The sequence below is a fragment of the Chiloscyllium plagiosum genome, chromosome 15, assembly GCF_004010195.1.
Source record: "Chiloscyllium plagiosum isolate BGI_BamShark_2017 chromosome 15, ASM401019v2, whole genome shotgun sequence".
Lineage (NCBI taxonomy): Eukaryota > Metazoa > Chordata > Chondrichthyes > Orectolobiformes > Hemiscylliidae > Chiloscyllium > Chiloscyllium plagiosum.
This window is the reverse complement of record NC_057724.1, coordinates 54,940,921-54,954,272: the sequence shown is the minus strand read 5'-3', so window position 1 is coordinate 54,954,272 and position 13,352 is coordinate 54,940,921. Positions and strand designations below refer to the sequence as shown.

Genomic DNA, 13,352 nt, shown 5'->3' with positions numbered 1-13,352 from the left:
TACAAGTTTGCTGACAACACCAACACCGTAAATTAGACTTCAAACAACAATGAAACAGTACAGGAAGGAGATAAGAGTGCTTAGTCAGCAAAATGAAGGAGCTGGACATTGACTTCAGGAAGCGGTATGGAGGGCATGCCCCTGTCTGCATCAACGGTGCCGAGGTGGAGATGATCGTCACAATCAATTTGTCCACCAACACTGAAATTATTGTCAAGAAAGCACAACAATGTCTCTACTTCCTCAGAGACTTAAGGAAATTTGGCATGTCCATAAAGATTTACAAATGTTTATAAATGCACCATAGAAAGCATCCTATCTGAATGCATCATGGTGTGGTATGGCAACTGCTCTTCCCAAGGCTGCAATAAATTATAGAGTTGAGTCCATTATGCAAACCAGCCTCCCATCCACTATACTTCCCACTGCTTTGGGAAAGCAGCCAACATAACCTAAGGGCCCTCTTACCTTGGTTATACTCTCTTCCACCTTCTTTCTTTGGGCAGAAAATATACCCATATACGAACAGCTTCTTTCCTGCTGTTATCAGGCTTTTGAATGGATCTCAAATGTTAATCTCTTTCTGCACCTTCTTGGCAACTGTAACATTGTATCCTGCATTGTGTTGTTACTCTGATGCACATGCATAGTACGATCTACTTGTGATGCACGTAAGACAACACTTTTCATTGTACCTCAGTACGTGACAGTAATAAATCAAATCAACATTTGAAAACTGCAAGGTGTTTTAAATATTGCCGTAACGATCCTCACCAGCCCTTGACAATACTATTAACAGCCCTACACTGAGCAGCAGCAGTTGGCAGGTTTCAATGAGAATGTCCCTTCTGAAGTACAATCTGGCACAAAGATTCTCTGTAAGCTTTGAATGGGACAACGACTTTCTGAACGCTACGTGGATATTGTCTCTTCTGACAGGCATTCTTCTCACCCACCCCCAACCCTTCACGCATCTTCTCTTGCCCTGTGTCACCATTGCTTTTCACCCTTGTAATGTAGTCCACGTGGATGTAGATTGTTGCACCCACATTAGGTAGCAAGTCATGTGTGCAGAATTGTTGAAGTCTGGGCAAAATGCATGTAGTTTTTAGCAACATTAAAGAACTCAGCCAGCATCTAAAATCAGGGTGTTAGCCATTAGAAATCAATGACCCACTAATCTCCAAGCGGTTGGTGATCCATCTAAATAACAGGTGGGGGAAGAAGAGTGTCCTTCCTACTGTTGAACACAGTTCAGTTGTACGTGTTGAAGGGAGAGTCTGGAGTTCCAAAACATTGACAACCAAGAGTCTTGTGGCACAGTGATAACATTGCTATCTTGGAGTTTGAAGCTCTGGGTTCAGGTCTCTCCTGCCCTAGGAAGTGTACGATAACTTGACTGAGCAGTTTGATTTATAATCTATGGCCCAGAAGGTCAGGGATCATGTCTCACCCGCCCTGTGAGGGGTGTAACTGTTGTATAACAAGTCTGTACAGGTTGGCCAGACTTTTTAAGCTGCAGGAAGTAGCTCCGAGAGATGGTAGACTAATGATATTACTGTATTCCTGATGAAGGGCTTTTGCCCGAAACTGCTCCTCGGATGCTGCCTGAACTGCTGTGCTCTTCCAGCACCACTAATCCAGAATAATGATATTTCTGCTCGACTATTATCCAGAAACCCCAGAAAATGTTCAAGTCTCACCATGGCAGATGGTGGAAGGTAAATGCAGCTCCTGGTCCAGTCCATGCTAGGTAAAGACACTCTCACCAGGAGGGCATGCGCGCACCATTTTGAAAATTAACGGTTCTGGGCCAAACGCGTGGCTTTTCGCCTCTCGATGAACAGCTGCCGCCGAGAGAAAACACCAAAAAAAAAACAAGTAACAACAGCAGCAGCAGCAGGCCGTTCGGCCCTTCCCGACTTATCGGGCAAAACGCGGGCTACACAAACCGTCAGGATAGCTCAATGGGAGGCAGGGCAAGGCATGAGCACCGCCAACAGATGTCGAGTGTCGCCGTCACCTCGGAGTTAGGGAGCCTTCCCTCCCTCCTGGACCGTCAGCTCAAAAATGGCAGACACTCATCATCCCCCACCCTCTGAGGGGAATCGCGCTTCTTACAACCTCTGTTTCTATTAATTTAAATCGAAGCAGTTGTGGCGCCCTTTCACCCTTCGTGGATCTCACCCGTACTTCGACAACATCTACTTTACCTCCATCATTCCCGCCATCTGCAAGCACCGCCCCTTCCTCCAACCGTCAGACCCTGGAATAATGATTGACAAGAGGGTTCTCGGGCTGCAGACAGCTGCTGGACGGTGATAACCCAGTGCACATTGGATCATCAGTCAGCAAACCGATCATTTCCCACAGCTGCCGGAGGGTGGTAACCCAGTGCACAGTGGATCATCAGTCAGCAAACTGATCTTTTCCCACAGCTGCTGGACAGTGATAACCCAGTGCACATTGGATCATCAGTCAGCAAACTGATCATTTCCCACAGCTGCTGGAGGTTAGGAACCCAGTGCACAGTGGGTCATCTGTCAGCAAACTGATCATTTCCCACAGCTGCTGGAGGTTGGGAACCCAGTGCACAGTGGGTTATCTGTCAGCAAACTGATCATTTCCCACAGCTGCTGGAGGTTGGGAACCCAGTGCACAGTGGATCATCAGTCAGCAAACTGATCATTTCCCACAGCTACTGGAGGTTTGTAACATAATGGATCACTGGGGCTGTTGTGGCATGTGTGATAGTGTCCCTATCTGGGCCAGGAGGCCTGGTTTAAGTCCCACCTGCTCCAGAGGGGTATAGTAATATTTCTGAACACGTTGATTAAGAAAATAGGTTAATTTTAAAAAGACTCTGGATCACTGGGGCTCTTGTAGCACAGTGGAAGTATCTCTACCTCTGAACCAGGAGGCCTATGTTCAAGTCCTTTTACAGAAGTATGTAATAGCATCTCTGAACAGAAAATATCCAGCAAGTTGGTTTTTTTTTGCAGATAGAGGATGGATTTTTTCTAATCCAGTGCAGAATGGATCACTGAAGTATGCATGTCCACTCCTTGAGCAAGCTGCAGTGTAAACAATGAGTGTCAGGTAACTTGCTTTTAAAAAGTGCAGTAATCATTTGTACAATTGTTGTGTTTTAAAATAGTCCTCTTCCCACTTCAGTCAAGTGGTGTATATAAATGGAAATTCAGCTAACATTATTAGCTGATTGGTCTGTGGAATGGTGATTGGTTTTTGATAATAAAGGGCTTTTGCTTACTGACAACTATGTGATTGGCTTCCAGGTAGCGGAACAGCTTGTGGGTGTGAATGATTGGGGGAAAAACTATCAGACCTCTGAAAAAGGAGTTTTTTCCTTTCCTTGCAGAAAGCACCTCAACCCTAATATTGGTATTATTTCTGGACTGTTAATTCAGAGCCCCAGATAATGTTCTAGGGATCCAGGTTCAAATCCTGCTATGGCAGATGGTGAAATTTGAATTCAATAAAAATCTGGAATTGACAGTCTAATGACTACAAATCCATTGTTGAATGTCAGAAGAACTACCTGGTTCACTAATGTCTTTTCGGGAAAGAAACTGTCATCCTCACCTGGTCTGGCCTACACATGACTCCAGTCGAAAGGTATGGCACTGGAAAATAACAGCAGGTCAGGCTGCGTCCAAGGAGCAGGAAAATCGACGTTTCGGGCATTGTGCCTTTATCAGGCTCCACATGCTCCTCCGCACCATCAACACTGTTGGAGATTATTCTGTCCTCCCTGTTTAGAATACATTTTATCCCCAGAATTGTTGATGGTCTTTTTTTCTCTGATTTATTAGAAACATAAAAGATAGGAACAGGATTAGGCCATTCAACCTCTTAAGCATGGTGTGTCATTCAATATTATCATGGCTGATCATCGAGCTTAGTACCCTAATCCTGCCTTCCTCCCCTTGATTCCTTTAATCACATGACCTCCTTCTTGAACACACAATGTTTTGGCCTCAAACCCTTCCTGTGGTAGTGAATTCCACAGGCTAACCACACTGGGTGCAGAAATCTCTCCTCATCACAGTTCCAAAAGGCTTACCCCTTATCCTTAAATATGACCTTTGACTCCAGGCTTTCCCATGATCAGGAACATCCTTCCTGTATCTAACCTGTCTAGATCTGTTGAAATTTTATAGGTTTGTGTGAAATCCCCCCCCCCCCCCATTTTTCTAAACTCCAGTGAATACTATCTTAACCAACTCAATCTCTCCTCATCTGTTCGTCCTGCTTTGCTAGGATTCAATTTGGTAAACCCTTGTTGTAGTCCCTGAATGGCAAGGACACCCTTCCTCAGATAGGAGACCAAAACTGTTCTCAATATTCCAGATGCCACCTCATCAAGCCCCGTATAACTGCAGCAAGACATCCTTGTTCTCGTACTCAAATCTTATTGTTATGAAGGCCAACATACAGTGTGACTTTTTATACTAAAGTAAAACAAAGAACTGGAGATCTGAAACATTAACTCTGCTTTTTCTCCACAGATATTGCCAGGTTTGCTGAGTTTCACTGCCTGTTGCACCTGCACACTTACTTTCAGCAACTGATGTATGAGGTCACCCAGGTCTCATTAAACATTCCAACTCTCAATTTATAGCCATTTAGCAATAATCTGCATTCCTATTTTTGCTACCAAGGTGGATAATCTCATACTTATCCATTTATACATCATCTACCATGCGTTTTCCCATTCACTCAGCCTGTCCAAATCAGAATGCATTTTCCTCCCAGCTTTATGTTATTTGCAAATTTTGAGATATTACATTTAGTTCCCTCATCTAAATAATTAACATATATTGGGAACAGCTGGGGTCTTGTACTGATCCCTGTGGTATCCACTATTCGCTACCTGCCATTCAGAAAATAACCGATTTATTCCTACTATTTGTTTCTTGTCTGCTGACCATCTCAATAAACTACTTCTCCATCACATGCTTTAAATTTACACATTAATCTCTTCTGTGGGACTTTGTCAAAAACCTTCTGAAAGTCCAAATAAACTACATCCACCGGCTCTCTCTGAACAGCTCTATGACTTACATTGATGAAAACTTCTAGTAGATGTGTCAAGTATGATTTCCCTTTAGTAAATCCATGCTGTATCTGATTCTACCACTGTTTTCTAGTCCTCTTCTAGAAAATCTTTGATAATGCGCTCTAGTATCTTCCCCATTACCGATGTAAGATTCACTGATCTATAGAGTCATAGAATCGTACAGCATGGAAACACACCCTTCGATCCTAGTTGTTCATGCTGACCAGATATCCTAAGTTAATTTAGACCCATTTGACAGCATTTGGCCCATATCCCTATTCCATATCCTATGGCCAATATAATTCTCTGTTTTCTCTCTACTGTCTTTTTTGAATAATGGCATTTCATTAGCCAACCTCCAATGTGCAGGACACCAGTGGAAAGCTTTCCCCATGGACTTTCGAAGATGAGTGTGCCAGAAAGTTCACCCTTCCAGTCAGAGACAAATGGTCATTTAGACTGATTATAGGTGCTTGCTGAGAACGTTCATCAGATGCTAATTAGAATCATTCAGGTAGCATATGGGCCACACACCTAGGCTGAAAGTAACTGAAAGAGGAATTGATTGCCCAGCAGCAGAAGACTGGAAGCCAGTGACGTTTCATTTCATCTTCTATTCTTGACCCCAGCAGGTGTGATTGCCAGAAGGCACAACTTGGCCGATATTTCATTCCTACTATGGCATTCAGTAGTAGTGGCCAAAATCAAACACATCATTTCTTACAGGCATCAGTTATTTTTTAAAACATCAATTAAGTGGCCATTTTTTCAGATTTGAGCATGGACAATAAGTGTAAGCAGACCTTGGGTAAAGAGTATTATGGCTAAGTCATATTTCCTCCACACGTGTGCACTTTGTAGCAGGAGACACTGATCAGTAGTGAAGAATTGAATTTTAGTTGATAACTTGCTGCCTACTTAATGCAACAAGACTGAAGCTTGTGTATGTCTTGCTATTCTGTCTTTTATTGTGTTACACAAACACCAAAAAAAAAACCCCAAATTAGACCAGGAAATATCCTAGTTTGGGAAGTGCCATTACCATCTTCTGCATTGCTGACTCCTGAGTTAATGTCTAGTTTATGAAGTTCTTTGCAATGCGGAAGCACAATCCCCCATTAAAATGTAAGTGTAAGGAACTGCTACCAAAACCTATTCCACTGAAACTAACTTCCTTAACCATTTATCCTTCAGCAGACCCACAGGTTTGAGGATGACTTGCTTTCTCTCAGTTCAATAGGTTCTGAAGTGGCTGATAAGTCCAGTATGCAACCTGTAGATTCTACCACACACAGATGAATTCTTTGGATTTTCGTATGTTCTCCAAGATTCCTCAACAAAGTCTCATGGTCCCTTCTTGAATGAACTTTCTCCATTTTGGTTTGTCACAAATCAGGATCTCCCATCAGTCAACAGGAATGTTTGACTTCTGTAGCAATACTTGGTGACCATTACTAAAGCAATTCCACTATTCTGGAATTTCCCTGCCCAACTGAATTTCAAATAAATTAATTGCTTTAGAAATCTGGTGTCTGGCTTAGGAGTGATGTGTCCTGGCCATATTTGAGTGATTAACTTGATGGCATGTTGAATTGACAAGGATGCTGTTTTTGAATGGTTTTTGCCATTGAATTTGGATTTGCTTTCTTCAGAAAGCATCACAAATTGCAGAATATAGAGAACTGGGAAGAAAGTTGAAATGTAAGACCTCAAAGGTAGTTATCTCAGGATTACTAGCAGTGCCATGAGCTAGTCAGAATATAGAACATAGAACAGTACAAGCCCTTCGGCCCTCGATGTTGTGCCAACCTTTTATCCTACTCTAAGATCAAACTAACCTACATACCTTTCATTGTACAATCTTCCATGTGCCTATCCAAGAGTAGCTTAAATGTCCATAATGTATCTGACTCTACTACGATCACTGGCAGTGCATTCCACATACCCACCACTCTGTTTAAAGAACCTACCTCTGACATCTCCCCTAAATTTTCCTCCAATCACTTTAAAATTATGCCCCCTCGTGATAGCCATTTCTGTCTGGGAAAAAGTCTCTGACTATCCACTCTCTATACCTCTCATCATCTTGTACACTTCTATTAAGTCACTTCTCATCCTTCTTCGCTGCAATGAGAAAAGCCCCAGCTCCCTCAACCTTTCTTCATATGATGTTCCCTCTAGTAAAGGCAGCATCCTGGCAAATCTCCTCTGCACTCTCTCTAAAGCTTCCACATCCTTCCTGTAATGAGGCGACCAGAACTGAACACAATATTCCAAGTGTGGTCTAACCAGGGCTCTATAGAGCTGCAGCATAACCTTGCGGCTCTTATGCTCAAATTCCCGCTAATGAAAGCCAACAAGCCATATGCCTTCTTGACAACCCTCTCAACTTGGGTGGCACCTTGAGGGATCTATGGGACGTGGGACATTCATCCATACTACCAAGAATCCTGCCTTTAACCCTGTATTCTGCATTTAAATTTGACCTTCCAAAATGAATCACTTCACACTTTTCCAGGTTGAAATTCATCTGCCACTTATCAGCCCAGTTCTGCATCCTGTCAATGTCCCGTTTCCTGCATCCTGTCAATGTCCCGTTCCAACCCACAAGAGCCCTCCATACTATCCATAACTCCACCAACCTTCGTGTCATTGGCAAACTCACTAACCCACCTTTCCACTTCCTCATCCAAGTCATTTCTAAAAATCTCAAGGAGCAGAGGTCCCTGAACAGATCCCTGCGGAACACCACTGGTTACCGAGCTCCAGGCTGGATACTTTGCATCTACTACCAAAGTGTAGTGGATGGAAACAGTAGGATGAATGTGGAATGACCACGTGGCTGAAAGAATGGTGTGAAGGGGAGGGTTTCGATTTGTGGGGGCCTGGGACCAGTTCTGGCAAGGTGGGAGCTGTACAAACTGGAAGGGTTACACCTGAGCAGGACTGGGACTGATGTGGTTATTGGTAGTAGAGTGGTTGGGGAGGGGAACCAAAGGAGTAGGACAGTGGATGCCGAAATTGAGGGAGAAATAGAAGTCAAGGCAAACATGACTAAGAACAAGAACAGGCATGGAAATAGTGCTGAAAAGAGTGGGGAGGTGGTCTGCAATGCAAGTGTTGCAATGCGAGAACTATAATTGGCAAGGTAAGTGAACTCAGTGCGTTGATTAGTACAGTCAGTTCTTCTATATCATAGTTGCATTCTTGTGTAACCCTGTGTTATAGAAAAAATGCCTTTTAGAAACAGCACTTAAAGTGTTGGTGATATAATCGCGTTACAGCAAGCACATATTTTAAAGGTTTGTGCTTTAGAAACAGTCTTCCCAATTCCTCAGTTGTGTTACAGTACATTCACATTGACAAAATGCGTGTTATAGCAGAACGACCTGTACTTGGAGCTATAGATCATTGCGATTCCGGACACTTGGCTGAAAGAGGGACAGGACTGGCAGCTGAATGTCCCAGGATCTAGCTGTTTCACATGTGATAGAAAGGGGTATAAAATGGTTGGGTGAGTTACATTACTGGTAAAGGAGTATCTCTCAGCTGTACTATGGGAGGATACACCAGAAAACTCGTGCAGCGAGGCAACATCGGTAGAAATCAGGAATAGAAAAGGTGAAATTACGATGCTGGCAGTATACTACAGGCCTCCCAACAGCCAGCGGGAGATAGAGGAGAGAATGCATAGACAGATTTTTTGAAATATATGAAAACAGCAGGGTTGTTGTGAGTGATTTTAACTTCCCCACATTGACTGGGACTTACTTTGTGCTCGGGGCTTAGAAGGGGCAAAATTTGTAAGGACCATTCGTGAAGTTTCTTGACACAGTATAACAGTTCAACCAGGGAAGGGGTTATATTGGACCTGGTTTTGGGAAATGAGCCCAGCCAGGTGAGTGAAGTTTCAGTGGGGAAGCATTTTGGGAGTAGTGATCATAATACCGTGAGTTTTAAGATACTCCATGGATAGGAATAACAGTAGTCCTTGGGTGAAGGTGTTAAATTGGAGGAAGGAGAACTACAACAATATTAAGCAGGAACTGGAGAGGTTTGATTGGAGCAGCTGTTTGAGGGTAAATCCACACTGGACATGTGGGAGTACTTCACACAACAGTTGATAAGAGTTGAGGTGTGGCATGTTCCTGCGAGAATGAAGGATAGGTATGGCAAATTATGTGAGTCTTGGATGACTATGGATGTCAGGACCTTAGTCAATAAGAAAAGGAAAGCATATGTAAAGTCCAAGAGGATGGGAACTGAAGAAGCCCTTGAAGTATGTAAGGAAAGTAGGAAAGAACTGAAACAACAAATTAGAAGAGCTAAAGGGGATCATGAAAAATCATTAGCAAATGGCTTTAAGGAGAATCCCAAGGCTTTTTATACATATATTAAAAAGCAAACAGGTAGCCAGGGAAAGGCTTGGCCCACTCAAGGACAAAGGAAGGAATCAATGTGTGGAGCCAGAAGAAGTAGGTGAGGTCCTAAACAAATGCTTTCTATTGGTATTCACCAAAGAGAAGGATTTGATGAAGGATGATCTCAGGGAAGGGAGTGTTGAATCTCTAAGCCAAGTTGCTATTAAAAAGGTAGAGGTGTGTCTTAAAAAATATTAAGCTAACTAAGTCCCTGGGTCGTGTTGGGATCTATACCAGAATATTGAGGGAGGTGTTCTGGACCAGGCCAGACCCCTCAAAACATTTCAGGAAGTTAGCCCAGACCCTAACTTTGCTGGTTGGTTTTAGCAGGTGTAAAGTGGATATTCCAGGAGAAATGCCACAGGTCAAACCATTTAGTTTTTTAAAAAACAATTTATTTACAAGATTACTGAATGAAACGCAACCAACAGAAAACCGAATACTGAATAACAACCTCTCTGAAAACCCAACAAATCATCCCAATTTAATTATGCTGTTCCAAATGCTTGCAAAAATCCCAACAAACACCTTGGCACAAAAGGTAAAATTAACATAGGTTCTTACAGGAGAGAAGTCAGAGGAGGTGTAATGGACAGCGAAGAAGGTTACCTCAGATTACAACAGGATCTTGATCAGATGAGCCAATGGACTGAGGAGTGGCAGGTGGAGTTTAATTTAGATAAGTGCGAAATGCTGCATTTTGGGAAAGCAAATCTTAACAGAAATTATACACTTAATGGTAAGGTCCTAGGGAGTGTTGCTAAACAAAGAGACCTTGGACTGCAGGTTGGTAGCTCCTTGAAAGTAGAGTTGCCAGTAGATAGGATAGTGAAGAAGGTGTTTAGTATGCTTTCCTTTATTGGTCAGAGTATTGAGTATGGGAGTTGAGAGGTCATGTTGTGGCTGTACAGGACATTGGTTAGGCCACTTTTGGAAATATTGTGTGCAATTCAAGTCTCCTTCCTATCGGAAGGATGTTGTGAAACTTGAAAGGGTTCAGAAAAGATTTACAAGGATGTTGCCAGGATTGGAGGATTTGAGCTCTAGAGAAAGGTTGAATATGCCAGGACTGTTTTCCCTGGAATGTTGGATGCTGAGGTTATGAACCTTATAACTTCATTGAGGTTTATAAAATCATAAGGGGCATGGATAAGATCTTTTTCCTGGGGTGGGTGAGCCCAGAACTAGAGGACATAGGTTTAGGATGAGAAGGGAAAGATATAAAAGAGACCCTAAGGGGCAATGTTTTCATGCAGAGGGTGGTGCATGTATGGAATGGGCTGCCAGAGGGAGTGGTGGAGGCTAATACGATTGCGACATTTAAAAGGTATCTGGATGGGTATATTAATAGGAAGGGTTTGGAGGGATATGGGCCAGGTGCTGGCAGGTGGGACTAGATTGGGTTGAGATATCTGGTCAGCATGGACGAGTTGCACTGAAGGGTCTGTTTCCGTGCTGTACATCTCTATGACTCTGTGACTCTATGACCTGCCTCTTTGGGTTCAGCAGTTTTTTTCCACACCACTGCTAATACCAAATCAAGCCAGAGAAAACCTGAGCTGGGAGAATTGGCCACTCACCTTTCATTGTACAAGTGTTCTTTTTGAAAAATTTGAAAGCCTTCTGTCTGAGGCAGTATCTATTAGCTATTATCAAATTGATCCTAAAACCCTTCAACCCCAGGCTTTTCAGAGACTGAGTTGTTTACGATCTCTCTGAAAAAAAGGCAAGGACAGCATAACCTTGTTAAAGGAGCAGCTTCATCACAGAGGGAAGAGAACAAATTTCTGAGCACAATGGCTCAGTGGTTAACACTGCTGCATCACAGAGCTAGGGACCTGGGTTCGGTTCCAGCCTCTGGTGACTCCTTGTGTGGAATTTGCTCATTCTCCCCATATCTGTGTGGCTTTCCTCCAGATGTTCTGGTTTCCTACCATGTCCAAAGATATGCAGGTTAGGGTGGATTAGTCATGCTGAAGTGCTCATAGTGTTCAACGATGTATAGTTTAGGTGCATTAGTCAGGGGGAAATGTAGAGTAATAGGGAATGCGTGTGGGTGGGATACTCTTCGGAGGGTCAATGTGGACTTGTTGGGCCAAAGGGCCTGTTTCCACACTGTAGGGATTCTATGCAATTCTATGAAATTGACAGATATCTTTGTGTCCCCTTTGACCACAAGTGAGGTCCCAAGGGACTGCAGAATAGCCAGTGGTTATTCCCTTTGTTTTAGATAGATAAATGGAATAATCCTGAAAATCACATGCGATAGGGAAATTATTGAAAAAGATTCTTGTGGACAAGATCTATACATGTTTAGAAGCAAATGGACTTAATGGTAGACTGCATGGTTTTGCATGGAGGTGGTCATACCTCACTAACATGATTGAGTATTTTGAGGAGGTGATGAGAAAAAAACAATTGATGTTGCCTACATGCACTTCAGTAAAGCCCCTGACTAGGTCCTCATGGCAGACTGGTACAAAAGTTGAAGAAACATGTATCAGGGATGAGCTGGCAAGATGAATTCAGAATTCATAGAAGACAGAGGGTAGCAGTGGAAGGATGCTTTTCAGAATGGAGGGTTGGGATAGTGGTGTTCCACAGAATCAGTGCTGGTATCTCTGCTCTTCATGACCTACGTAAATGATTTGGAGAAAAATGTAGCTGGCCTAATTCGTAAATTTGCAGACAATACAAATGGTGGTGTTGCGGATAGTGAGGAGGATTGTCCGAAAATACGGCAGGATATAAATCACTTGGAAGCATGGGCTAAGAAATGGCAGATGGAGTTTAATCCAGACAAATGTGAGGTGACACATTTTGCAAGGGCAAGTAAAATGGAAATTCTACAGTGAATGGCAGAACCTTTAGGAGTAATGATATGCAGAGAGATCAGGATGTGCAGGTCCACATATCATTGAAGGTAACAGTGCAGGTAGATAAGGTAGTAAAAAAGGCCTATGGCATGCTTGCCTTCATTGGAAGGGGCATTGACCAAAAGGATAGATATGTTATGCTGCAGCTTTATAGAACTTTAGTTAGGCCACACTTAGAATATTACATACAGTTCTGGTCACATTACCAAAAATATGTGGATGCTTTGGAGAGGGTACAGAAAAAGGTTTACCAGGATGTTGCCTGGTATAGGGAACTTTAGCAATGAAGCAAGGTTGGATGGGCTGGATTTGTTTTCACTGGAATGCAGGAGGTTGAGGGTTGACCTGATAGGAGTTTATAAGATTGTGAATGGCATGGATAGAGTGGAAGGTATGAGGCTTTTTCCCAGACTGGAGGGGTCAATTATTAGAGGACACAGGTTCAAGGTGCGGAGGTGGAGTGGGGGGAGGAGGGAAGTTTAAAAGAGATGTGCAAGGAAAGTTTTTCACATGAACAGTGGTGAGTGTCTGGAATACACTGCCAGAGGAGTTGGTGGAAGTAGACACAATAGCAGCATTCAAGAAGCACCTGGACGAATACATGAATAGGAAGGGAATAGAAGGACGTGGATTCTGTAAGTGAAGACAGTTTTAGTATGAAGGGCAATATGTGTCAGTGCAGACTGAGAGGGCCGAAGGGCCTGTTCCTGTGCTTATTGTTCATTGTTCTTAAATAGCATGAGTGTTATGCTCCAGTCCTTTAGAGTGGCAGAAATAAATTGTGCATGCCTCAAAAGCATACCAGTGGGGATCCAAGATGGCGGCGACCCAGTAAGACTGAGTCTATAGTGCTCCTCCCAAGACTTGGGCACAGTGGGTCACCTACCCCCTACCAAGCTCACCAAATCATTTATAAATCATTTATAATAGTTTAGTAACTGAATTAGTGGTGTAATATTATATTTAAGCAACTTT

General features: G+C 43.0%; 2 protein-coding genes across 9 annotated transcripts in view; one reads left to right on the top strand and one right to left on the bottom strand.

The window, feature by feature from the left end:
- The window catches only part of LOC122557331, a 38,200-nt gene extending 35,774 nt beyond the window's left edge, over nt 1–2,426 (bottom strand). For 3 of the 5 annotated variants that reach the window (XM_043704928.1, XM_043704924.1, XM_043704927.1), the window contains exon 1: nt 2,214–2,426. Coding sequence is in view for 4 of the 5 variants with exons in the window: in XM_043704924.1 (XP_043560859.1) it covers nt 2,214–2,345 (132 nt within the window). In the remaining variant the exon portion in view is untranslated. Of the gene's footprint in view, nt 1–468 lie in introns of all 5 variants that reach the window. The other 2 variants (XM_043704926.1, XM_043704925.1) reach the window with 2 other exon arrangements.
- A 142-nt stretch (nt 2,427–2,568) lies between these two features.
- The window catches only part of LOC122557511 (serpin H1-like), a 37,449-nt gene continuing 26,665 nt past the window's right edge, over nt 2,569–13,352 (top strand). For 2 of the 4 annotated variants that reach the window (XM_043705257.1, XM_043705259.1), the window contains exons 1-2: nt 2,569–2,707; nt 3,003–3,099. In XM_043705257.1, coding sequence (XP_043561192.1) covers nt 3,089–3,099 — 11 coding nt within the window. In that variant the 5' untranslated portion in view covers nt 2,569–2,707; nt 3,003–3,088. The remainder of the gene's footprint in view (nt 2,708–3,002; nt 3,100–13,352) is intronic. The other 2 variants (XM_043705263.1, XM_043705260.1) reach the window with 1 other exon arrangement.